This window comes from Desmodus rotundus, chromosome 8 (genome assembly GCF_022682495.2).
Source record: "Desmodus rotundus isolate HL8 chromosome 8, HLdesRot8A.1, whole genome shotgun sequence".
Taxonomy (NCBI): Eukaryota; Metazoa; Chordata; class Mammalia; order Chiroptera; family Phyllostomidae; genus Desmodus; species Desmodus rotundus.
The window spans coordinates 133,198,429-133,225,289 of NC_071394.1; the positions used below are offsets into that span (position 1 = coordinate 133,198,429).

General features: G+C 52.0%; 1 protein-coding gene across 3 annotated transcripts in view; it reads right to left on the reverse strand.

Annotated features, from left to right (window-relative positions):
• Window positions 1–26,861, reverse strand: part of CNTN4 (contactin 4) — a 314,773-nt gene that overhangs the window by 147,134 nt on the left and 140,778 nt on the right. For all 3 annotated transcript variants that reach the window (XM_024566039.4, XM_045199695.3, XM_045199696.3), the window contains one exon: window positions 837–932. In XM_024566039.4, the coding sequence (XP_024421807.2) occupies window positions 837–932 (96 nt within the window). The remainder of the gene's footprint in view (window positions 1–836; window positions 933–26,861) is intronic.

Here is a 26,861-nt window from a genome sequence, read left to right on the forward strand (position 1 = left end):
TTCTCTTTTATTCACAGAATTAATGTATTTTTTGGGCCATCATGTATCTTCTAAAATACTTGCCTTTTCTGTCCTCTTTGCCACTGGGCACAATCAATGCAATGCAGGTAAACGTTCTCAGGCAAAGCAACTCTCCCCACTATGGAGACACGCTGAGCTGAAGTGTGGGGACTCCAAGCTCCATCTTGGCCTCCTCCCATCTCCTCCACCTGCCTGCACACCTGCAGCCTCAGCACACCACGCGCCTGAGACCAGAGCGGACCAGAGAAAAGACCAGGCTCTGGAGGACGCCCTCAGGAAGCGCCAGCCTGAACCACATACCGTCAGCCCGGTTGGAAGCGAGTGTGAGAACATGGCGAACGCGGGTTACTGAAGCCACGAGAGCAGGCTTTCCATTCGCTCACGGCCAAGTGCGTGCCCAGTGGCCCAGCCACCGTGAACCCTTACAAAGTGGTCCTGGAGCCTGCAGTCACAGGACTGGGTCTGGGTCTTTGGGCACAGGGCCGACAACAGCATGAACCGAAGCGAGGCCAGCTTTTAGCCTGATCCCACTGGAAAAGACCTCAGGGTACTGTCCCTGTCCCTGTAGCAAGTAACAGGATTCAGACTCCCACCAACTCAGGGCCTTTTCCCCTGCACCAGGTGATAGCAGTGGGCAGGACGTCTGCACAACCTGACATCTTCCAATCCTAACAATGGCGGGCACAGGGGATGAGTCCTCCTCAACACAGAGGCACTGTGGGCATCTACCAGCGACACTGTCCCCTCAGCTGGTGCTGGGACGAGAGCCAGGAGCCCCCGAGGCACGCCCTGGTCGGGGCCAGGGCTGGACTCACCTCCAGAGTGGGCGGGCGGCCCGCACAGTAGCACCATCCCCTGACCTTGACGGACTGACACCGTGCTCCGTGTCCTCGTTTTGAAGTTCTCAAGATCTGTGGGCAGAAATCAAAGAAACAGGGTTTAGCCCGTGAAGTCCTAGGGTGTCACGTGACAGTGCCATGTTTCCCGGAGGGAGGCCTGTGCTGGGAGCTGGCCTCTGGGGCCCCACCGGGGCGGATGCCGCTCAGCCTCCTCTCACAGGACACTGTCCTGTCGTCCAGGATTCCGCGTCTGTGCTGTAGGGCAGCCGCTCGCCACAGGGCCCTGTTTAGATTCCAAGCACCTAAAATGAAGGAAGATCTATAATCCAGTTCCTCAGCCACACTAGCTACTTGCTGGCACATGTGGTTACTGGTCACCATGCCGGACGGCAAAGACAGGGTGTCTCCACTGCTCTAGAACATTCTATGGACAGCCCCAGTCTAGGTGAAGAAAGTCTGTTCACTGCACAAACCGCTCTGTTACATGTGACCATGCTTGTCGCTCTCTGTACAAAGGCAGGGCTCTGCACACACACACTATACACAGCGTACAGACAGGCACACACTCATATACAGCTGTTTAAAGCTCATGTGTAGTCTGAAGTGTTTATAAGACACTGTCCTAGGTTCTGTCTGGAAGGGTGGTCCCCTTTCTCTGGGAGGGCAGGTCTGGGGGGAGAGAGAAGCCACCACAGACCCCAGATCACAGCTGCAGTCACCGCATGAGGGGTCACCACTAGGAACAAGTTCACATAAGAAACGTGTCCAATGAAATGAGATGTTATTGTTAAAAACGGTTTCCACTCCATCCTCGTAAACTTACATCCTGTCGAGGAGTGTCTGAGGTGCTGATTCGTTTTTGTCACGCAAGATGTTTGATTTAATGGCTTCTTACGGGACTTGAGGTGCGTGCCGCACCCAGGGCACCCTGGCGGGCTGCGGGCCAGCTCACTGCGCACTGGACGGTCCGTGACCCCTGCTGCCTCCTCCCCTGGCCTCGTGGGTGAGCATTTCATGCGAATGACCTCAAGCCGTCCTGACGGAGATCACTGAGTTAAGCAGGATTATCGTCCCCATTACGCAGACTGGCAGACAGGTCCCACAGCACTTGCTAAAGGCTGCATCCAGAGGGATGGAGAGAAGGGGGCCCCGGCACAGCGCTGCACGTGGAGGGCTTCCAAATGCAGCCTGGGTTTTAGGGGCGGTTCGGGGCGGTACAACAGAGGCACACACACACCGTGATTCCCAGCTTCTTCTGGATTTAAGCAAATTGTGAGCCCGTGCATTACTGTTTTCACGAATTAAGTATTTCTAACATTCTCATTAAACATCATCTGGTCGCCAGCTCAGGACACACACATCGTGAGAACACAGCTCCCGGCCTGAAAGGACTTGAGGCTGGCAGGCAGGACTGACCTGTGATGTCCGCTCCTGGGCACCCGGAGGCCACCAGAGCCCAGGCGTGAGGGGGCCTGGAGGTCACACACGTTAGCACACAACAGAATCAGACTGGAATCCAGACCACGTTTCTGATGTAATAAAACACTTTTTATTCAGTGAGCCCCTGGTGGGGCCAGGACATGAATTTTTCTTCTCTTTAAGGAGATGGTTTGGGAACCCTTTGGAGGAGATTAAACCAGAGATTTTGAAAACTTCATTATGGCATTAATAGTGTAAATCATTACTCCTGAGAGTGACACCGAGTGTGTCTGAACTGTCACTCCTGTAGGCAGGTCCTTAGAATAAGTCATCAGCCTCAGCACAGACATCCCATCCAATCTCCAGAGTTGCATGAAAAATCAGGAGCTGACGGATAACAGAGATGAAGAAACCCACCACGGCTCTGACTGAGAAGAAGCATTAAAAACGAGAGGAAATGAGAGATACGTGCAACGATTTTTAACTCTCCGATTAGCTGGAAGGATGGCCTCCTGTTTCTCCCATTTGCGTTTCTAACTCCGTGCAGCTCCACAGGCTTGGGGAGACAGGGCACAGCGCGTTCCCGGATGTGCTGGATGAGATACTCAGACATCTTTCTTGCTTCACTGAAATGGATTCCAGGCGCTGGGCCCTCCCTGCCTGGCGAACAGCAAGCCCACAGGTAGAGGGACCTGCCTGGAAATCATTGCTGCCTTCCGTAGTCCTACCATTGACCTTGGGCAAGATTTTGCTTCCTCGTGAGTGAGAACAAATGTGCTCTGTTTTAAAATAAGAATGAAGGAGAAAGACTCAGTGAGATTAACATTTGAAAAGCGTGAAGTCTTTCCGGCTGTGAGTTTGGTGCTCAGCCTGTTGTTGTTCTGCCCTCTGAGGGGGGCTGGACTCCTGTGACACGCCATGCTCCCATCGTCCTGTTTAGAAAGGGCTCCAAGCAGCAGTGAGGCCTAGGGAGGGCTGCTGACACCAACCCTAGGGCACTGCATCCGTGCGCACACGTAAGGAGAGACTGGGTGTCCATTCGGCTGCGGCTCTCCCCCTAGACGCTTGTTGCCAGCAGCGTCATTAGTGTCCTAATCAAAGGACCGAGTGCGTGAATGGGTGTTTTTGGAAGCTCACACACTGAACACCAGAGCTTTTTCAGTTATTTCCATAAATTACTTTATTTAGAGCCATTTGTCTCCCAAGCCCTGGTACTGGGAAATGATCACAAGAAATGGGTGTGACGGAAGAGAGCACGTCACAGACGCGGCACTGTCACTGTGACCACGGCCTGGTCAGCAGTAACAGCGTCTATTGGCAAAACACAGAGGTCGCCCAGTGCCAAGTCCTCCCCCCAGAAATCTCATGGAGTCCCAGGTCCCAGTGTGCAGGCAGTGGGACTGCAGCTCGGGGAGCCTTCTCACCCCTGGGTGTGGCCACGAGAAGACAAACCCGTCTCTCCAAAGCCACCGCTCTCAGGACCCAGGGCCCACCCACTGCGTCCCCGCAGGTTCGGTGAGGCCAGAGGAAAACAGCATTCTGACTCAGGTGCGTTCCTCAACATCCTAAAGGCAGCAAAAGAGTTTTCTTTGAGTGAATTTTACGTTCTTCCGTGACGGTGGAAGAAAATGCACGTGCCCATGCACAGCGTGAAGAGCCGGTGCATCTGCTTCCAAATCTTCTATTCTCCTCTCTTCCCGCAGGTGAGCCCTCGGCTTGGGATGCTCCCCGGAGGAGTAGAGGGTGGAGCCGAACCATCACACCTGGGTGCCCTCCCCTTGGCTCCGAGCAGCTGCAGACCAATGACACAGCTGAATGACTCAGTGATGAGTGTGTCGGATGGGAATTAGCATCCAGGCACCGCGGTGTCTCCGAACAGCTTGCTTCTCTAGCTTTGTGTGTGACTCACTAGCCCGGGAGATGCAGACTTAGGGAAGAGAAATGGCTATACTTTTTATGTTGATTTCGTTGGTCAGCATTTTACATACATTTCCCCCAGAAATCACAGGCCAAGGAACGCAGAGTTTTGTGGCAAATGTGCCCATTTTCCGATTCTGTTTTTCTGTGAAAACCGCTGTTCTTTACTCTCCCGTGGAATGTAATACCGGTGGTTTGATTTACATGAGATTAGAAAACACGCCATACTGCTGGGAGTGTGCAGCTCACGGGCAGCGCAGAGAAAGCGTTGGCAGTTAAACCCCCAGGGAGAAAAGTGTACAAAGGGCTTTAAGCTGCAAATGTGTGATAAATAAAAAACCCTTCAGGCTGCAGAGAAAGCCAGAGAGTGGGGCGGGAAACCACAAATTTTGTCTGGAATGTTACTAGTGTTCAGAGCTGAGGACACCGTCACTTTGGATGAATCCATGGGTGTTATGGAGAAAATGAAAGCATGAAGGTCCAGGATGTTTTTGAGACGTGGTAACAGTGAATTGCAGAGGAACTTACTCAGGCAGTCGGTCAGGGCTCTCCCATCACACAGAGCAGCTGATGCCGCTGTGGCTGCCCAGGGAAGGCAGAAGAGAGGAAACGGTAAGCCCTGCGAGCAATACGTGTATTTCTAGGCAAGTGCTATTCACTGTAAGTGAAAACACACACACAAACACACAATTCACCTTTTCCCTGACTTGAGTGCACCGGGCTTCTATTATTCTCCCAGGCTGGAGTCAGAACAAGAAATCCAGCACTACTTCCTTTGTGAGTGTTTCCTCAAAACTTCGAAAGCAGCATCAACAAGGAAATCAGTATCAGCTGGGAAACATGGTCGAGCGAAGCACTGGCTGTGAAGGTGACTCTGCTAACGATGGTCGCGCCGTTGACAAAGAGGACGAGGGTTTTGGAGCATAGCTCTGACCCCGTAGTCACGCCTCGTCCTCCTACTGGTCTCGGCTCTGCTGTTTGCTCCGAGGGTGAGCTCGTGCGGGCGCATGTTGGCCTGGGTGCTTGGATTCCAGACACTGGTACAGAACATACGTCTAGGTTTACACCACCTCAGGCTGCAAAGCCACGTGTCTGACACTCTTTCCGCCCAGGAAGCAGGAAGAGGCCGCCATGAGACGGGCGTGGTTGGCCGGGGCTCCCTGTGGGACAGTGCTCAGAAGGGGACCTGGTGACCCTTGGCCCAGCGTCCGGGAACCCGAGGACCGCCCCCGCACTCTCACGCTCCAGCTGCCTGATGAGGGCGAGTCACTGAGTCTCCCAGGACGTCCCTGTCCTCATCCCCAATATCAGGACGGCACCTCCTGTCTCACAGGGCTCTTTGAAGATGAGGATCGTGAGTGAGCGGCACTTCCTGCCCTGCCTGCTCCAGGGGCTCGTTATCGCCCTGGAGCAGCAGAGCCTACAGAGCGGCTCGGGCGAAGCTGGAGAGTCTACCAGACCCAGGGGCCCGGCCAGTCCCACTACATCAGCAAGGGACACTGGGACACAGATGCCGTCTTCCTCGTTGCGTTTCCAAGTCTCCAGGGAGGCTGAAGTCAGCCATGGGTCTCACGTGTGGTGTGAGGGGACCGCGGTCCTTACAGGACGTGCAGTTAAGACACACTCACACCGACCAGTCCGAGTCACTCTGCCCCCAAACTTCTTTCTGCGGAGATGCGGTGTGCGAGAGCTTGTGGCTTCGTGATGTGAAGGGGGGGACGCCCTTCTCATAAACAGAAAAGACTGGTCCGTCTCACCTTTTGTGAAAGATACACAATGTGTCATTTAAGATGAAGTATCATTTACTGGGTCTATAAATTTACTCAGTGAGCTTCACATTTTAGAAGTTTATACCCTATACCAGATGAAAAAAATAGATGTACATGGAAATTGAAAAAATATATATCAACATAAAATGATAGGTATGCTTGTTTCTCGTTTTTCCTATCATTAATTTTTCTATTTGTTTATCCAATCTTCTGCAAGTATTTTTTAAAATTTCTATTTTGTTCCATGTTTGAGGGTCAGTCATTTCATCTCTCCCACAACGCAAACAAAGCAGAAACCTACGGCCGTGCTGGAAATCTGACGTTGACCCCCGCAGTTTGTCGGCCGTCTGAAGTGAGGGCGCAAACCTGCCTCCAGCTGGCGGTTCGACACTGAAAAGAGGCAAGTTCCTTCCTGGAGATCCTGGCACAACAAAGAGCCGTGTTAATATTCCTAAGTTAATGCACACAATCTACAAGTGACTCAGCCACAGACACGGCTTTCGGCCCCTTGCTTTCAGAGCCCCTACCGCCCCTGCTGCGGGGTCACGGGGGCTCCTCCAGCACGTACTGCGAAGAGAGGAGGAGACGGCGGAGGCGCTGCACTTCAGAGTTACTTTGGAATCATGGGAGCAGCATTTTAGAACAACAGGAAGCTGCAAAGACCTCGCTGTCAGTCATTCACAGTGAAGAGGGAGTTAATTCGATCAGAATTCTTCCTATTAACAACTGCGTAAGAGTGGTGTGCAGTATCTGAAGGTAACTTTTGACTAACCAAAAAAGAAATGAAGGAAAACACACAGATGCTGAAGTAACGGGGAAGAAAAGTAGGGCTGAGAAAGTTCAAGAAAGGATTAATGACTAAAAGCACTCTCAGATCTGATGTTTATTCATAGGTGTGTGTTGCTCATTATTCGCTCGTGCAGCAGAGCTGAGAGGGGAGGAGACAACAGGGGGAGGCATGCAGGGACAGGGGTGCGGAGGTCGCTGAAGGTGGACCTGCCGGGGCTCGGCAGTTCTGCATTCAGCAAGTGGTGGCAGGGGGGCCCTTGTCCTCTGCATCCCACGGCTGCAACAAACCGAGGACAGGGCTACAAGGAATGGTCCCTGCTCCACGCAACGGAGGCCTCGGGGGCCGTGGGGGATGCATCACTTTTTAAGTTCTATCACGCATTTTCCACCTGTCCGTCCACCCGTTCAGCCCTCACAACTCTACGAGGTAAGTATTGTACAGAAAGAAACACCCATGTCTGAGACCCCAGACCTCCGACTCCAGGCCCCCTGACCCGGGAGCCCCCGCACGTGCCCTCTACCCAACGGGGAGTTAAAGACCAGGAATGGTGCCTCCCTGGTGCGTCATCGGACCATTTGAGACCCTCCCTGCTCTCTCCCCTCTACACTTGTCTTCCTGACTTTATAAGACATGGAAGTTGCTCTGCTGCTTGTCTCAGTGAGCGCGTGACTTCCCTCACAGCTGTCTTCATGTCTCCCTTCAGCTCTCCTTTCCTCGCTTCCTGGATGCACTCCATTGTATCCTGACGGTCACGCTCTTTCAGAAGCCAGGGAACAACTCGATGGAAGACATTGAGTTTGCCACGTGCGCCCGAGAACGTGCTCCTGCCCGACCCGCGGGGTTCCCACGATGGGCATGATCCACTCTCAGGAACAATGCTGCTCTTCCCTGGAGACAGGGGCTGAGAACACCCACTACCGTTTACGCTGCGGGAGGGAACGCTTCCCCCTTCGCGTAGGGTCCTGACTCGGGGGCGTTCACGGACCGGCAGCTGCACCATGGGTTTCATACTTCAGAACATGGAGAGAAACGAACGTTCAGAAAAGCGTGTGGCCTAGTAAATTTTAGAAAAAACATCGACTCTTTCCTGAGTTCCACCAAGGCCCTAAGGGAGCCAGTCCCTGCCCACACCCCAGCCTTCTCCCTACGACTCTCCCCCCTTACTGATTTATTCTCTAAGAACCAAGTTTGCTCTCTGTTCCTCAAGCATCTTGGGACCTTTGAACTTCCTGTTCTCTTAGCTTGGGACGCTCTTGACCCATCTTTGGCTCACTGTGCCCATTCTTCAGGGCTCTGCTCGATGCCTCCTCCTCAGAGCAGCCCGCCCTGAGTGTTTCCCGCAGGTCGGCCCCCACCAGCCCAGGGGCGCTCTGCCGCTCACCTCTGTAGCACGCCTCTCACGGCCGTCAGCACCAGGATCTGCAACTCTTTTCTTCACTTATATGCTGTTTGGCCTATTGCTCCTCCCCTTCCTGTCCCCCAAATGAAGGCTCAGTGGGGGCTGGAACCTCCGCAGAGTTACCAGGCTACAGGACAGCGTCTGACACGCGCCAGGTCCCTAATGAGCACCTGTCAGGCAGCATTTGTGCTCCTGTGTGGCACTGTGAGGGGGCATCAGCCCCACCCACAGGAGGGTGACCCCCTGTATCTGTGCACAGGGTGGGTGGACTCCCAGCACTGTGGGCACCCAGGCCCCATGTGCTCAAAGGCTGGGGTCCCTCTGCATGGTGCTGAGGAAAGGTCTCTGTCAAGGGCACAGAGCCACCTACCCGATCTGAGGACGGAAGCCTAGAGACGCACCAGGATTGGCAATCAGTGTAGGCAACGGATTCACTGCTGGCCAAAGAAACGCCCTCCCCCCGGGAACCCTGGCCCAGGGATGCCAACAGAAGCCACCTCATGCAAAGGGCGAGGGCCTGTGACCTGTGACCCGGCGGTCAACAGCTAGTTGGCAACACACTGTGCAATGGCTGGCCCTCACCCAGCGGGAGAAGTCACCCAGTTTTGACGGGAAGACGCGTGCTGCTCCGCTGCACATTCTGTCTGCGCAGCCTCCGCTTCTTCCCTCCGGAGACTCGCATGAGCAACTGTGACCCACTGCGTCGTCTCCTTAATACACGGGCACCCCCGGAGGGCAGATCAGACCTAGTCGAGTAGCACCAGGGAGCAGGTTCTCTGAAGAAACGCCGAAAAGGCACGTGCAAGGGGTCAGGATAAAGTGAGAAACCCACGGGGAAAGCCCAGGGGACGTACCACTAAGTGCAGGAGTGTGGGCCGCACACAGGTCATGGCCAGACCTGAGAGCCCACAAGCCCACCAGCCACCCCGCCGGCCAGGAGAAACCCACTTCCCAGGGAAGGAAACCACGCCAGCTCCAACTTTCTCATCCCCTTTCGTTACTTCTGTTACCCTTCCAGGCCCCAGGCCCCAGGCCCAGGCCTCGAGCTCCCCGCAGAATCTGCCCTCACGCAGGTGGCGGACGCGTGGCTGAGCAAAGACTGGGGTTCTCGCCTCCTGCCCTTAAGTGAAACCAGGTGGAGGCTCGGAGAGTTAAACTTTCTCTTGACTACACTTCTGGGGATACTGGCTGCGGAATTAGCCATATACGGGTGAGAATTTTTGAAGGGCATAAAAACAAAGTTCTGTGTCTAGATGAAATTCCCAGATGAAGAGCAGCTGTTATTTATGTTCAATTTAAGTTGTTTCGGCAATTTCAGGCATATATTTTTTATCCCATTTAATTCCAGTTTTGAAAATAAAGCCACCATCCGACACAGGCGAGCTCTGCGTTCGCTCATCCTCTGCGTTGACTTGGCTGTGGGGGTCTCCCCACTCTCACTGCACACACAGAAATTGGAGACTAGGCGGAGGAGCTGGTAAACCTGCCCATTTTCGAAAGTGCCATCAAGTCCCTTGCTTTTAAATGCACCCTAAGGTGCAGGAGACCCTACGCACACTCTTCCAATCCCTACAACAGGCTGCCCTGGAGCGCCTGCAACCCGCCAGCCAGTGGGGCAGCAGCTCCGGAAACCAGAACAGAAGGGAACCAAGCCCGTTCCTCTCCATGAGCCCAGAGCGGGGACTGGCCATAAACAGAGTCCCTCAGTCCCACACAGTGTCTCGGACAGTGGTCACTGCTACAGAGAGTGAGTGACAGATACGCCCAGGGAACGTTGGCACGGGGGACCTTTATGAGAGGAAGCTAAGGGGAACACAGTGCTCCACTGCCCAAACGTGCAGGACTAGGTCATGCCCGCAGCCGGCTGGACTCTAGGCCCACGGAGACCCCGGGACGGAGCTCAGTCCCGCAAGTGACACGCAGTCCCGATTTCGTTTTGTGCTTTTTTACTTATCACTGATATTGGAGCCACTTTAGTTCAAGGAAACTAATAATATTTTCTTCTTACATCTAAAAGTGTGCCTTTGCCTCACCACTTTCCTGCCAGGAAGAGGTCGGGAGCACACTCAGTCAGCTCTCCTCCAGGCAGGAAGGTCCCAGCAGGTGCTGCAAACGCTGAACTAAGAAATGGGAACTGATGCTCCTCCCTGAGAGGCTGAGGTCACAGCACTTTGATAAACAGGCCTTGACTTTGTTTTGTGTGCCTCTGCTAAAACCACCTCCTCTAGCACGTGCGGGGTGGCGGGGCCTCTTCACGTTCGCTGACAGCGGACAACATGCGCTGCAGCTCACGCCTGCGCGGCTCTCTAGCATGTGTGTTTTCCCTGAGACACGCCGCCCCCTTGTACTCAGGGACACTCATGGCACTTCAGCACCACACTCTGGGGCAAGGTCAAGGACAAAATCACCAACAAAGGGCACAAAAATGCCAACAAAAAATGCAGTAAGTAGACTGCATAAGGATGCTTGTTTAGAGTAGGAGTGGGGACAGGGACAAGAAGCAGGGTGTCAGCTCCTTCCCTCTCATCCGGGACGTGGGTGCAGGGTGACCCAGGGGCTCTGCTGCTCTGTGCACGCCCACGGATGACCACAGAGACACTGGGGGTGCGGACTGGGGGCTCCAGATGCATTGCAGAGATCACCGATGCACACCAGCTTCCCACTCGGCGCTGGGCAAGTGGGGGCACTAGGCAAGTTCAGGGGTAAATAGTTATCTTACACAGAGTTTCGACCCGGGGGATGCTAGAAATTTTATTCTTCTAGGCCATGCTTCAGGCAAAATGATGATTATGAAGATGATGATAAGGATAGTAATAATTTACCAGTAACAATAATGAAACTATAGAGCATTCTAATAATAGGATCAGCACCTAGACCAATGGTGATGTGTGGCTTTATGTTTTTACAGCACTTGAACTACCGCTTTCTTTTTATTGTACTTTGAGTTCTGAGCACGTTAATCATCAAAGGCCCCCGAAATCACGTGTCCAAAGCAACACAGCCCTTCGACTTAGACCCCGTGGTTGTGCGGATTTTCCCCATTTCGCATCACGGTGGTAAAATACACACAGCTGAACGTTTCCCTTCTTAAATAATTAAGTGTACAGTTCAAAGGCATCGAGTACATTTGTGATGCTGTGCAACCACTGCCTCCCTAACACGCTGCCGTTGCCTGCGATGGTGGTAAAAGCCACGTCACGCCAAATGAAAGGTCAGAACCATGTATTTCAGTATAGAGACCTGCTTTCTTATGCACTGTTTTTGTCCCCTGCACAAAGTCCTCATCACTTTACCAAAATTCATAGGAGGGAACACAATTATGCCACAAAACCGACATGCTGCGATGTGCGAGGCGACTGTGACACCACGGCCAGCCGGCAGCGTTACCGATGCTGCCCTTTCCGACTGGTGTTAATTGGAATATTTTAATTGATGCAGCGTTGTGCTGCTTTCGCAGCACGAGTGAGCTAAAGTGCAGGGACAATTTTCCAGTAATGAAAGCTCCCAACCACCCGGACCTCACTACGTTCTAAGCGAATATACTGCACATACAGCACAGATTAGTTGTACTAGGGAATAGTATAAAAGCCGCATTCATTCATTCATTCATTCATTCCCTTCAACGCTTGTTTCTGAAGTGGCTACTCAAGGCCAGGCCCTGCTCTGGGGACAAGGAGACAATGATCCCTGCCCTTGTGGGAGGTACAGTAGGGTAAGGAAACAGCACGTGTGGCCGACGTTAAATCACATAGGATGTTAGAAGGCAGGGAAGCGATGGGAAAAAGAAAGGCAGAGCAGGCAGGAGGGTGAGGGAGCTGCAGCTCTACGTCGCAGGCTCGGGGCACGGCTGAGCAGGTGGCTGACGGGGCAGCAAAGGCCTGAAGATGGGGAGGGGTTTCACCAGGCTGGGGTCAGGAACATCCCTCCAGGGAGAAAAGAAGGTGCTCAGAGGAGGAGTCAGGGAGAGCTGGTGCTGTGGGCGGCTCCCGTTCTCCATGAGCACGGAAGCCGCTGCAGGTGACTGAGCAGAATGGCGATTTTGACAGAGATTGGTGGTTATTTGGCTAATTTCTATCAAACCAGGGGGACTGCCTAGTACGTGCCTGGCAGAGTGCTAAGAAACCAAAGGTGAAAAGATAAATTAAGATTAAACTGCCAGCTCCAAAGAGTCCCCCACTCTTCACAGACAGACAACTGATTCAGACAACGGCGACAGCATTCGCGGATGTGAAAGCAAAAGGGCGGTGGGATTCTAGAGACCGCACATTATTTCTCTTGCAGGAAAAAAAAAAGTCCATAACATTTGGTCTAGAATTGGAAAAAATTGGGGTTTCAAGAGGAAGAGAAGAGAAGAAACCGGAGTGAGGGACCGGGGGTCTACAACATGCCGTGTGCTCAGCCCGGGCCAGGGAGGGGCCGAGTCTCGGGGGAGACGTGAGGCTGGGGAGGTGGGCACCAACCCTGGCCTTGTCTTTGGTTTTCCCCCGGGCAACCTTGCTAAACAGAGATTCTGTACAAGTGTTCTGAGCTGAAGTTACAAAACGGAAAATACGCTGTCGAGCTCTTGGAGAGAGACAGCTCACTCTGCAGAAGAGACCCACAGTAAAGGAACGCGACTGACTTTATTTAGTCCGTCATTTCCTAAGTTTGTCTGAGCGCCGTGCGCTCGGCAGGTGCCTCGTTAACATCTGGCACAACCAGAGCCCACCAGCGGGGACCCACTCCTACGACGACAAGGGAGGCCGTGCGGGTTGGGGTCTGGAGCAGTGTAGAGCACCCGCCTCCGGACAGTTGAGTCGGAGACGGCATGAACGCAGGGCAGAAAGTGCGGGGTGAGCACGCTGGAATCAGGTGAAGCTAAAAATAACGGCCAAGTTACTTGCCACTCTTCATTTAATCTCTCTCCCAGAAAACTTTCAGGATCACAAGATCTTATGTAAGGACTTAGGCAATTAACGTTTCTTCTGATTAAGTCATGGAGAGAAGGGCTGGAACACAATGTGCGGTGGTAATTCTTATTCATTTTTATTCAGAACTGTGGAGCAGCCTAAATTAGATTTCAGTGAATTAATGTAGCAATGAGAGGACTTGGGGTATATTTAGCTTGTGTATTAAGCATGGACTTTATTTTTAGATTCCAGGTTTTCATTTCCATTTTTTTTCTCAGAGAAATAAGGGCACATTAAAAACTACACTATGGAATTAAGAGAGATATTGAAAAGTAAGTTTAATCACATGGTATTTTTAGCTTAGGGTTCACCAAAAGATCCGGCTTGACTGGCTTTGAGAAACTGCAAGTTCACGCCAGCCGTATGGATGAGTTCTTTAGCTTCCCATACCTGGTTTCTAGAAAACCTTCAAGTGCAATCCATTCAGAGACGGTTCCCAAGAACTTGATTTCAGTAAGAACTCTCACGATGAAGGAAGGTAGAGGCTTCCAAGTTCAGTTTCTTCAACGTCAGGGTGGCTTGGTTAAGTCCCCTGCCTTCTTCTTTTTGTCCAAAATCAAGTGCATGACCTAATGGAAATGCACTTGGATTTAATTTCCAAGAAAACATTAATGTGACTCCTTAGGCCTTCGGAAGCAGACAGCACTAACCAACAATTCTGCAGCGAGAACAAAGCCGCCTGCTCTCCCCTCCCTCCCGCTGTTCCTGTGATTCACGGCAGGGTAAGAAAAGCAATTTTCAAGTCTGAGAAAGAGTTGTCTACATTTTCTGCAGTAATGAAAACATAAAAATTAAGTGTAATAAAAAGATTACTTTCCCCACATCAAACTTAACACAAATCTGATTAGTTTTTGCATTGATCGTACATACTTTTTTAGATACAAAACCTATTTGAATCCAATGAGAGCCTTCTGTTACTCTAAACCCAGACTGCTGTGAGACAACATGCTTCTTACCCATTTAGCAGAATGCATCGTAGAGGGTCCCCTTCTTGGGGGACTGCCACCTCAGCTTTCGGGGGGGGGAAGCCCTGGCTGGTGAGGTTCAGTGGATTGAACACCAGCCTGCGAACCAAAGGGTCACTGACTGGTTCGATTCCCAGTTAGGGCACATGCCTGGTTGCAGGTTAGGTCCCCAGTAGGGGGCACACAAGAGGCAACCACACATTGATGTTTGTCTCCCTCTTTCTCCTTCCTTTCTCCTCACTCTAAAAATGAATAAATAAAATCTTAAAAAATATTTTTTAAAAGGTATTGGGAATGCCAGCAAATTCCAATTATACAAGATCTTCCCCACGCCCTTCGGACAGAAGGAAGAGAACGCCAGATGGGGACCAAAAAGAAAGGCTATATGTGATGTCACTCTGCACCAGGCCCTGGACAGACAGATGGGGTGGGTGTTTGAACTGAGGCCATCAGGAGCAGGTGGGAGCCGCTCACCGCCCCACCCAGCCCCTTCCTCAAACCCTGCAATGTGTGCCGGCTCTATTCCAGCTTTTATTTGGGTATGGGACCAAAGTGCCGGCCTGCTAGGTCCAACGCTGAGATCCAGCCTGCTGGATTTGGGTAACTTGTTCATGATTCTGAGACTTTGAAAATGTGATCTCTTTTTAGGGTATTTAATCATTCCGGTGTCCCAGTGGGTCTGATGACTCTTACTGACACCAGTGGAACGTCACCCGGCTCGCAGAGCAGAAGTGTGGCTGTGACATGGGTGAGGTGTTCATTGTGTGCCCAGGACGAGGACGACGCTGACACTGTCCCCGCACTGCCATGGTCCCTGCGCTCACTGCCCACTCCATTGTTCCGTGCGAACATCACTGCCGGGTGTGTTGGGAGAACCCGCTTTCCTGTGGACAGAAGGGGACTGGTCACCCAGTGAGCCTGGGCGTGACTCTGATGTATCTCCATCTCGCGGACGACAGTGCTCAGGACAGCAGCAGGACCCCCGAGTCCTGCGGAAAACAGAGCTGGGAGCTGTTTGCAGTGGGTCCCCCCAGGATCGGGGTCCTCCTAGCACCTGCTGTGTGGTGGTCCGAGTATTGTCCTGGGATTTTCACCAGACATGGTTTGCACAGGCGGAAATTTTTATTGGATAAGTTAATCTACCTTTAGGACCAGGGTCTGTGAAATATGGCCCCCGTTTTTCATTATTTGCTGTAAACCTTTAAAAGATGGGAACAGATAGGAGGCTGTACCTGAAAGAGAAGTCCACAACACCCACGCTGCGGGACGCGTGTGTTTTACGGGGTGTTCCTGAGCAGGCACAGCTCCCAGGACCATGGGGAGCAGCGGTTGGTCAGTCTTCTCAGGTAGGAACTTGAGTCCTTCGTTCTCCACGGGAGCGAGTCCACCTCCCAGAACCGAAGCCCTTGTGACTCTGCTGCTCTCTTCCCTGTGGTCAGTGATGGTGGTCTGGTGGCCAAGAGTCACCTTTGTCCCTCAGAGTGTGAGAGGAGCTAATGCCACAGGGCACCCACAGATGAGGTCACCCACACGGGTCTGAGGATGTGGCTGTTGAAATAAATAAATCCCTCTTGAATATTGTAAAGAAGAGGCATCACTTTAAAAAGTCCCTCAAACAGGGATCCCCAACGGAGGAGACGGATCAGTACCTTCTCGGTCCCTGCAGGATCTTCGAGCAAACCAGCACTATGCCCTGTTCATGGTCGTGCAGGTAATCATCGTCAGCATTCAAAGGCCCAGAGTCCCAGGGTGAAACCCTGAATCCCCTTTCCCATCGCCGATGGGGGGAGGAAGGCAGGCTGTCGTGGGGAAAAGCCAGAGATGAAGAAACGTGGCCGCAGCGCTGGCAGACCCAGCAGGATCCGCAGACTGCCTTGGGCCCTCATCTGACAAGGAGCTGTGGGTCAGTAAGAGAGATTAATAGGCTTGCTGCTGAGAAGATGCGAAGATTAGCCAGCCTTCCTACAGCTCCAAAGAAGCAAAGAGAAGTGTGATGGGATCAGAGCAAAATTGCGCCCCGTTCCCAGCAAGGAAACCTGTTTTCCTTCTGGATGGAACTAACTGTGAAGCTTTCTCATTGAACTCCGGTGCCTCGTTTGCAGCATTTCTCACCAGGTTTGCGCTCTTCATTTCGTTGCCTGTAATGGGGAAATAATTTGGCAGCGCACCGCTGCTTCTGCGCACCGTGATGGAAACAGTGGTATCTCCCCACGGAGCTGACCTGCCTCAGGGCCCTGGGGGCCCCGATGAGACACCCTGCCCTTTGTGAGGGCTGAGCTCTGCTTGCAAACCCTTACCAGAGGCATGACCCCAAGAATCCTGGCGTTTCAGAGCTTGTTTTAAAAAGGCACTGTGTACACAAACCCCTATATTGACTCAGGTTTATTACGGGGCTTGTTTTAAAACTAGGAACTGAAACTGAGGATCTCTCTCTCTTTCTCTCTCTCTCAGGGCAGAGAAGACACTGAGTGAGAACAAAACATTTTAATATTGCAAGTGACTGCTCAGTGAATGGAAGTGGTTGTGACAGGTGTCTCTTAGCAGGGTGGTCCCTGCAGCTGGCTCCGTGGGAAGGACATCCACGTTCAGCTGTACAGGGTATCCAAACCCAAGTGAGTTTGTTAATTCAATTGCCTTTCTAGCATTTTTTGCTTAGGAAGCTCACAGCCAGAATTAGTACATATTCAGCTGCAAACTAAAAGATTCATGCATTAATTAGTTTTAGATACTTTAAAAGCAGCTTCTTCAGAACAAAAGAGCAATATTCATATTCAAGCAAATTCATGTTTGGTTTTCTTTTAAGCTAAGAGGACTGCAGATCTTCAAATGTCTCATCTCTGAAATACGGATTATATAGCCATCATCACCAAAGTTGTCAGGCAGCAGAATCTCGGTCGCTTGATTCAGGCAGTCAATGAGTTCTTACAAAAATGTCCCGCTAGGACCCACACTGAGCATAGGGCCATCTAAATACATGGGGACCAGGTGTCGTGGGCCCAACGGTGGCTCCCAAGAAGGTGCGTCCATGACCAAGACCCGAGAGCCCGTGGGTGAGAGAGAGTCTAAGGTCTTCGCAGACGCCGCCAAGCTCAGGATCTCCAGGTGAGAGGCACCCAGGTCATCCGGGTGGGACCCGAATCCACTGGTGAGTGCCCAGTGGTTGGAAAAATTCTCAAAGACACAGACAGAAAATATACGTGGGGGCAGACAGAATGAACTTGGTCCCCCTTCCCGTCACGTCTCCGAAGACGGCTCTGCTGAAGTCTGTCGTTACGGACATCTTTAAGAGCTGTGTCTTTTTTATCCTATTTTTTAATTTCTTTAACTTTTTCAATTACAGTTGACGCTGAATACTATTTTATATTAGTTTCCGGTGGGTAGGTGTTGGATCTTAAAGAAAGGAACCGGTTCTTGTCATTTCTCGGGCAAACACAGAGGCCGCCTCTCCTGCTGGCGGGTGGCTGGCAGGGCTGGCGGGGAGCTGGGGGCTGGGCACAGCTCATGGAGGTCGAGCCGAATGGTTCTCCACTTGGGCTGGTGTCCTACTGCTGCTGCTTGCAGCCTTTGAGGAAGAACGCTTGCTAATTTGACCTCTCCCAGAGAAATACTGAGTGGAATTGCAATTTAATTGAAAAAGAATTTAAAAGATATAGTGTATTCCCCAGAAGTCTGCAGAGAATAATTAGCCAAATATTGATATTTAAAAATTATCCAGGAGAAGCCACAGTGGAAAACAGTACGACAGTTCTTCCAAAATCTAAAAAAAGGAACTCGTCTATGATCCCACAGTCCCACTGCTGGGGACATATCCAAGGAAACAAACGCAGTAACTCAAAACGACGTCCATGCCCCCACACTCATCGCAGCATTATTTACAACACCCAAGGCAGGAAGACAATCCACATGCACATCGAGGAATGAATGGGTAAAGCCGTGGTGACATCTATCCATCCGTCCATCCATCCATCTACCCATCCATCCACCCATCCACCCATCCACTCATCCATCTACCCATCCACCCATCCACCCCCATCCACTCATCCATCTACCCATCCATCCATCCATCCACTCATCCGTCTACCCATCCATCCATCCACTCATCCATCCATCCACTCATCTGTCTACCCATCCACCCATCCACTCATCCGTCTACCCATCCATCTACCCATCCATCCATCCACTCGTCCATCTACCCATCCATCCATCCACTCATCCACTCATCCATCTACCCATCCATCCATCCACCCATCCATCTACCCATCTATCCATCCATCCATCCATCCACTCATCCACCCACCCATCCATTCGTCTGTCTACCCATCCAACCATGTGTCCACCCAAGATGAACATTCCATCGGTTCATGTTCCATTGGTTAAATAACCCCAAACTACACAGTAAAATGAATGGCACCTTGCAATACGGAAGGCTACAGGGCGCAGAAGACAAGCAGTGACTCCCAAATCAAGCCCCCGAGGGCCCCGGGTACTCTCCCACCCCGAGGCCTGCCTGAATGCTGGCGCTGCGGCCCTGGGCGCCTCCTGCCCTAAGGAGGGGGAAACACAAGCTGCTCTCTGTCATTTCCTGACAGGGTGTGTATTCATTAGGGACCCTGGCACGTGTCCAGGAAGGATGGGTCTCTCCATGATCTTCCCTGAGGCTGGAGACAGTGCAGCTGCCATGGCTGTTCAAAATTAGAAACACAAGAAACAAAAGAGAGTCCACCCTCCACAGACACCCAGACGCTAGGAAGGGGGAGTGGGAAGCAAGCCTCCAGAGCCGAGCTCAGGGGAGGCATGGGGGCCCCGCTGGGTGTCTGCAGGGGGTACCACTGCAGCAGTTGTAGGAAAGTCCCTGCCCCTATCCGAGGGCCTAGATGTCCCTGCACAGCATGGGGCAGATGGGCAGCCCATTCATAACCTCAGGGGAGAGTAAGGGACTCTGGGGTATGGGGGGGTGGGCATCAGAGCCACGCCTCAGGTCGAGGATGGTCTGAGAGCCACCAGGTCCAAGGTTCAGCATGGGCAGAGCCCGACTGGTGTTGCTGAGTAAATGAAGGGATGCCCCAGTGTCCAGCAGGGCCCCGGTTATACCACCACTGGGGAAACACCTGTGATAAAACACTCCAGTGGTGAGGCTTCTGTGCATGCCTCAGCGTGGACTAGCCAGTGTTTAACAAGCTCCACAGTCAGGAAATTCCATACTGGCTCTCATTTGAATTTTTATTTTATTACTTTATTATTTTAAACTTTTTATTTATTTATTTTTAGAGAGAGGGAAGGGAGGGAGGGAAACAGCCATGTGTGGTTGCTTCTCGCACACCCTCCGGGGACCTGGCCTGCGACCCAGGCCAGTGCCCTGGGAACTGAACTGGGCACCCTTTGGTTTGCAGGCCAGGACTCAATCCACTGAGCCACACCAGTCAGGGCTCATTTGAATTTTAAATGCAATAGTTGAAGTCCCTTTTATATCAGCAATAAAAAATTATTAAAATAACGAATAAGCATTAATAATGTTTTTTCTTATTGATTTGAATGAATAATTGGAAATAGTTTTACTAGCAGCTAAGGTTAAAATAAAAATGGCATGATGCTATGTTTAAAGCGGGGATTCTGAGGCCAGGCTAGCAGGGTTCAAGTCCTGGTCATGCCACTTATTTGCCGTGTGACGCTGGGTAGGGCAGGTCTCTGTGCTTCCTCGTCCTTGTCCATCACACAAGGACAGTGAGACACTGCACAAGACAAGCGAGAACCAAGGTAGGTAGGTGGTGCGGGAGAAGTACTTAGAAGCACGCCTGGCCCAGCGTAAGTGCTCGACACTTTCAGCTATCTCTGTGTGGTTATAATGTTGCTGCAGTGATGATACGGTGATGATGATGATGTGTACACGAGGCAGGACTGCGGCAGCTCCGTCCCAGGCACTAGCTAATCTGTGTCAAGTCTGTGCTATGACACCCCAGACTACAGATGGGGAGCACGTTGCAGAACTCGCCGGTGGTTAAGAAGCTGGAAGTGACAGTGGTCGGGTCTCAATTCCGAGAAGCTGCTTCTGGATCCTGCGGCTCATCTGGCAGGACGCTACCTCCCCCTCTCCACCCCCCTGCCAATACCTCATGGGGGCGCAGGCCCGGTCCAACCAGCCACAGGCCTGGGGCCCAGCGCTCCCTGTCCGCGATGACTGCGGGCGTGCCGCCTCTGCTTATTCCTCCAGAGCTGCAGTGAGCCTGGCCACAGGCCTCTGGAAACTCCCTTCTCACAATTCCTACTTTCATGAAAACCCGGAATTTTATGTTTTGGAAGTGCCTCCGCATTTTTCTTATTCCTCTTAACTGTCAAGGTCACACTGCGCATCCCCATCAGGGCCCGTGTCCACCCTTCCACCCGTTTCTGACACATCGCCGCATGCACGAGTGCCCCAGAAAGTTAGTATGACACACGGAGGCGTCTGAATGAATTACTGAGGTCTCTCGCTGAACTTCGGCTTCATATTTTATTCTTGGCCCCAAGACTGATACCGATTTCTCTCGCCTGGATGGCGGCCCTGGCTGCTCTCTGCTGGCATTTGCTGTACAATTCAATTGTACTTCACAGAAATGGATCTAATAATTGTTAAATATGGAATACCGCAGGCAAAACAGTACCTGTTCTTAGGCCAAGTCACCCTGAGCCTTCCTAGGACCCGCTTTTTCTCTCTGAACATGAGTATGACTCTTGAAAAAGAGGGTTTTTGATAATTGCCCTGCTGCCCCTTGTTCCAGGCAAGCAGGGGTGGGGGCGGGGTGGGAACCACCTTGAGTCTTTCAGGTCTGTCCACACAGAGATCGCCAGTCCTCAGCACGGCCCCACGCGGGGGTCCCCAGACTGTGCAGACCCACCCTGCCTGAGGCCTCCTGGGCATCTGTCCAGGGTCCCGCTCGTCCCCTCTCTCATGAAGCCAGTCACACTCCCGCGGCAGCATGACTGCCGTCTTAGCTGAACCTGTTGTTCCTGTGTTCTCCGTGTTCCACCCAGCACCCCCTGGGGTGCACGCACCACGGAAGCCCAGAACTTGTGTGCCTGGTCCACTGCTGTGCCGTTAACGAGTGCAAGGCGGATCTCAGTGAATGCGGTGGGATGACGGATGTGTCCATCTCCAGGACAAGACGGAGGGGAGAGTCAGAACGGAGTGGCTTGGGCGTCCAGGCCCAGTGAGCTGGGTGGCGTGGGCCCGCCCAAGCAGGAGCTACTCAGGGTTTATCACCCAGGCCCCCAAACAACAGGGACTCTAGAACTCCTCCCTGCACTCACGCCAGCCCGCCGGCACTCGGCTCAAGTCCACAGCAGAAATGAAATGAGTGCTGAGTAAGTGTGCCCAGCGAGCTGCGGCATTTACTCTGTGAACACCCCTGGCGAGGTGAGTCCCACCGACCCCTTTTATGTAGAAAGGAACCAGCTCAGAGGCGCTGAGCAGCTGGCTATAGGGGGAGAGCCGTGAAGTTGCGGGCGGAGCTGGGACTTTAAACCAGAGGTGTCTGCCCCACAGACATCAAACATGTTGTTGTTGTTATCCCAGTTTCCTAAATGTCTGCAAGTCAATATTCCAGTCGGCCACGGGACAAATGTAACCAACCTATGTAACTTTGGAGACCAGGACAGAATGGTCTCTTCTCGGACACACACCCAGACACCCAGAAAGGGGTCTGGTGAGGAGAAAGGATCGTTGACCTTTCTAGGGGGATTATATACAACACCTGTATTATAAATACTGTGAAACAAGAAAGAAGCAAGGAGAGTACAAGGTTCAACCCACTCAAGAAGAGGCCCCTCAGGAACTTTCATGAAATGTCAGCCTGGTGGATCAGGAACAGCAGCGACCAGCCTGCGGCGATAGATGATATTTCAAAATGCCAACAACGAATTCTTTTCTTCAAGGGACAACACTGTTCTAGTCTTGAGTTCAAATGCGGTTTGGTTCCCACCCCTCCCTCTTAGTCCTTGGATTCCCAGGACAGCCCCAGGACACAGCTGTGGAGGTACAGGGGGCCTCTGTGGGAGGGCTGCAGGAGTGAGGGGGCGGGGAGAGCGGGAAACCCTAACTGTGGCACTAGGGCTTGGCTAACAGCCAGTCTGTCTTTAGACCTTGGCCTCCAAGGCCTCGATAGTCCTCCCTTCACCATAAGGGACCTGGACCGGTGTTCTCAGGGGTCCTTACTTAGTGAAGAACATGCAGGGATCAGGCTGGACCCTTGACAGACACACAGAACCGATGCCAGGTCACTCCTGGGCCCAAGACTGAGAGCGCCTGAAAGCGTTTCATGAATACCAGCTGCCCGTGTTCCCGCTGGGCTGCGGGACACAGGCTTCCCCGTCCTTTCCCTACTGCGCATGAAAGCGCAGACAGGCGAGGAAAGGAGGGGCCCACCTGGGAGCCACCGGGAGGGCACACTGAGGAGCTTTTCAAAGGGCAGAGCTACTGGCTCTCCTTCCTGACCTGAACCCTGACCTGAATCCTGACCGTGGCTTGCCGGGAGCCTAGGGAGTGGCGTCTCCTGCCGTCTTGGAGGAGTGCCCAGGATGGCCTGGGACTTGAGCTAATTCTTTGTGAGTAAGGAGGGCAGGATCCTTTTGAACTGCCTGTTCCTCTCTCTATATTTAAAAATAAAAAACACCAAAAACCATGCAAGAAGCAGACAGGAATTAGTTGCGTGTGTGTGTTTTGCTGCCTTTACTGCCACTAGGAAACCGTTCCGTCAGAGCTGCCCCACGGCCGGCTTGCACAGGGCCCATGCCCTGGCCCACGTGCTCCGCGCACCGGCCTGCAGATCCCGTGATGCCGCCGAGGCCTGACTCGCAGAACAGCGTCGCTGTTTGTTAATGATGATAAACCTAGAGGAAGGCGGAGGACTTTCCCCACATGTTCAAAAGGAGTGAAGGATGTGGAGAGATAAAGAATATAAATGGTATTTACTGAATTCAGCAAGTTTGAACTCAGCATTGCAATTAAAAGCGCCTTTACTCCTTGTTAGGTTTCTGGCAGATACTCTGTTTCCACTGATCCTGAGGCGGGATTCCAAGAAGCAAGGAAAATTCCCCGCCTAGTGGGAAGAGGGAGACTGGGACACAAGAGTCAAACAAGGCCCAGCCGTCAACTGCCTGCTAGTAAACAGCAAGATCTTATCTCCCCTGACCAAGGACATTTAGGAGCAGACGGGTTACGCCTCTCTTCCCACAACCAGAGAGTTGAGTGCCTTATGTCACCCTGGTCAGGGAGACAGACCCAATTAGTGCCCTCAGTGCCAGGCAGACCCCAGAACGGCTAAAATCAGGGAAATAAGCAACAGCAGCAGAACAATTTGAGCCAGCCAGATCCGAGATAAAAGTAAAGCAGTGAGGCTGACCAGAGAATGGCCCCATACTCCCTCTATCCGATCATGCTGGTGCATCAGCATGTGGAAGGCCACACCAAGAAAGCTGCTGCATCTTCTGTTGAGACCCTCCCCTGAGATCTCCCCTAAAACTCCCGCCTTTAGAAAACAGGTAAGAACCCTCGAGACAAAGGTCCTGGTGTGAGCTCGCCCTTGAGCTTGCCCACACCTTCCTCCCTTCTCTCCTGGGGCCTGTGTTTTGCTTTCTCTCTCTTAAGCCCTAAGGGTCCCCCAAGACCAGCCACCCGGAAGCCGTGGGCAGCAGTCGCTTGTCCCAGATTAACCCCCTGGACCTGTCTCCAGGGGCCTGCTTTTGACTCTGTAACTTGATTCCTGAGCGCACGCAGCCCCGCCCAGGCTCTCCCTGCTGCCTCTTCTATCTGAAGCCCTTCCTTTGTCTCACTGGCCCCAGCTTTAGTAAACATGTGAAATCTTTCCTGCAGGAAGCTGAGAATGCACACATCCCGGACCACGCGGGACAGACCAACTCAGACCCAGTCCCTTTCCGGTGACAATCTCATGGCATGTTGGTTTCTTCCCTTTCCACTGGAGCGCGGCACCCCGTGCATCCCGCTCTGTTTCTCCCCCTCCTACTCTCCGGCAATGCTGGCAGAGCCGAACCCGACGTGCCCCTGCTTTCCAGAATATCCGGGAGTGTCATGTGCTCAGTTGCTATTTAAATGCAGATCAAAATATTTGACACAACCTGGGCTGGGGACAGAAAGAGAATTAAAGTCAGCAAAGAACTCACACGGACTGGAATATGCGTCGCAGGAGCTCAGGGGGCAACCTCGTAGCTGTTTGATGAGCAGCATCCCTGCTTCCCCTGTTTCCCCGGAAGCGAACTTGTGTTACTACCAACAGGAAAGCGGCATGATTTCACGGGTGTGAGCATGGGGTTGGAGCAGCGTCCAGAGGGGTGAAGCGGACACTAGGGGCCAGAAACCAATGCGCTCGATGCGCAGTGGGAGCAGTCGGCTGGGTGTAGGGCACGTTGCTTATGGAGACCAGTGCAGACCAGAGTGGTGGGGGACTGTCCCTCCCAGAGGGGCTCCTGGCAGCCAGACCTGCTGAACATTCTGTATGTTTAAGAGGAGCTTGAACTCCAGATTATCTTCTGCAGAAACTACTTAAAAAAGAAGTCCCTTATTCTTAAGCAGAACCCCAGATAGAAAGCAGAGGACTTGTTTGTATTGACACGCCGAGGTGGGTGGGCTCTGAGCCCCTCGGGGTTACAGATGTGCCTCTGGGGGGATGGGCTTGCGCAAGGGGCTCCCAGAGGCTCACAGGTATGAACACCACGCCCGTGGGTCAGGCACTGGCATCGCACACGGAAAAGGCGATGTGGCAGAAGGGTGCACTCCCTGTCACTTGAACTGAAAGTTCTTACACATGCTGTGTCACCACGTGGCCCTCACAATGCAGACAGGCCACAAGCTCTGCCTTGTCCCCACGGACAGCACTGGTGCACTAGCAACCGAGTCTGCGTCCGACGCACCCAACGTGCCCCACGCTCTCTTGCTGGCACGTGATGTCCATCACAGCTGGAGGGATTAGCGCCCCACCCCCGTCTTTTACACTGGCATCTGTGAATGCTTCATCCTAAAGGAATGATGGTCAGCTAGCTCTCCAAAGAGATGAGCACCCTAGTGAGGCCCATCACTGTTGCGTTCGGGTATGGCCCGTGAAAGTGAACACTGCACTGATTTGAAGCAATGCACTGCTAACCTACCCTATTGGCCATGTATTTTCATGAAGGTTTTACAAATACCCTAAGACTGCCCCCCGCCCCGCTAATCTTAGCTGGGAACAGTACCACAAGTAACTGCCACGCTGGGTACTTCGAATGCATTACCCTGTTTATTCTGCGTGCCATGTTGCCAGGCACGCATCACTGTGCCCATTCTTCTGGAGGGAACACTGAGGTTTTGAGGAAACTGAAGCCCATCGTTAACATTAAAGTCTGGATTCCAAGCTTCAAAGTCAGCCACGTCTACCAAGTAGGAAAGCGACCAGCTGAACTCTGGTCAAACTCACTCCAGTCACTGCTCTTTTCATCCAACACAACCACTCACAAAAACAGTAAACACTGATTCGATAACCAACTGCTAGAAATTATAAATATCTGTCAAAGTCTCACGTCCTTTCAACATGTTAATATCAGTAAAATCATTACTTGAACTCCCCCCACCCAAGTAGAAATAACACAAAGACGACTTGCTTTCTGAACGTGCTTTCACTGTCAAGGTGATTTAAAACAATTTTTCTGTTATCATTTACGCATCTGAAAGAAATAAACGCCACCGTGAGGCATTAAGAGGCTAAGGTGGTTAAAGAATCTGGCTGCGATTGTAATTTGTTTCTTAGCAACTAATAGCAAAAGTGATGTAGCTGATTCTGGCACATCTGGATGAGGCAGCATCGCTGCCCTGGGAATAGCGTGGCACCCCCAGCAGTACAGCACTGTGAGTCATTTGCTTTGGCTGCTACCAGGGGGAAATTATTTTGAATCTGCTTGGCCAAAGCCCTTCAGGATTCTCATTACAAGTCAGCTATTACTGCCTGTATGTTCTTCCCCTCTCTGCCCTGATATGCTGAACCCGATGTACTACTATTAGTTATTCGGGCATTAAAATACGCAGAGCAGAATCAGCAAACAGATTCCTTTAATAACGTGGGGAAAGGACTTCATCACTGGAATAGTTCCACTTCCTGTCTGAAACAGCACTTATTAAACGCAGCCACAGTTCGAGGAAATTAAAAACTTTATAATCAATGGGAATGCAAGCAACAGGGGTCTTACAGGGCCTGATGGGCTGCAAACTGGGGGAAACAGGAGACAGGAGTGGTCTCAGATCTGAGGAACTCGGAGATATTCAGGCACAAATTTGCCTTCAAGAGGTCATATTGGGAGAACTGTACTTGAATAACAATAAAATTAGAAGGGAAAAAAAAAAGAGGTCATATTGGTGGGCTCACGTTTTGAAAATAGAATTTCATTTGTTTGATCTCGAGAAATCTAAGTCTATCTTCAAATTTAAAATCTTTATAAAGTTGTATCGTGGTTTTCTCATATATAGATGATGTGATATGAAATATATCTGAAATAGTTTTTTTCTTAAAGCTAGAAGGTAATTTTCTCCCCGATAGAATCTATCACAGTAAAACACAGAGACAGCCCGGCTGGTGGCTCAGCTGGTTGGAGTGTCATCCGTGCACCAAAGGGCTGCAGGTCCGACTCGAGGTGAGAGCACACGCCCAGGTTGCAGATTGGGTCCCCGGTCGGGGTGCACACAGGGGCAACTGACCTATGTTTCTCGCTCACATCGATGTTTCTCTGTCTCCCTCCTTCTCTCCTTGTCTCCCCCTCTAAAATCAATTGAAAGAAAAAA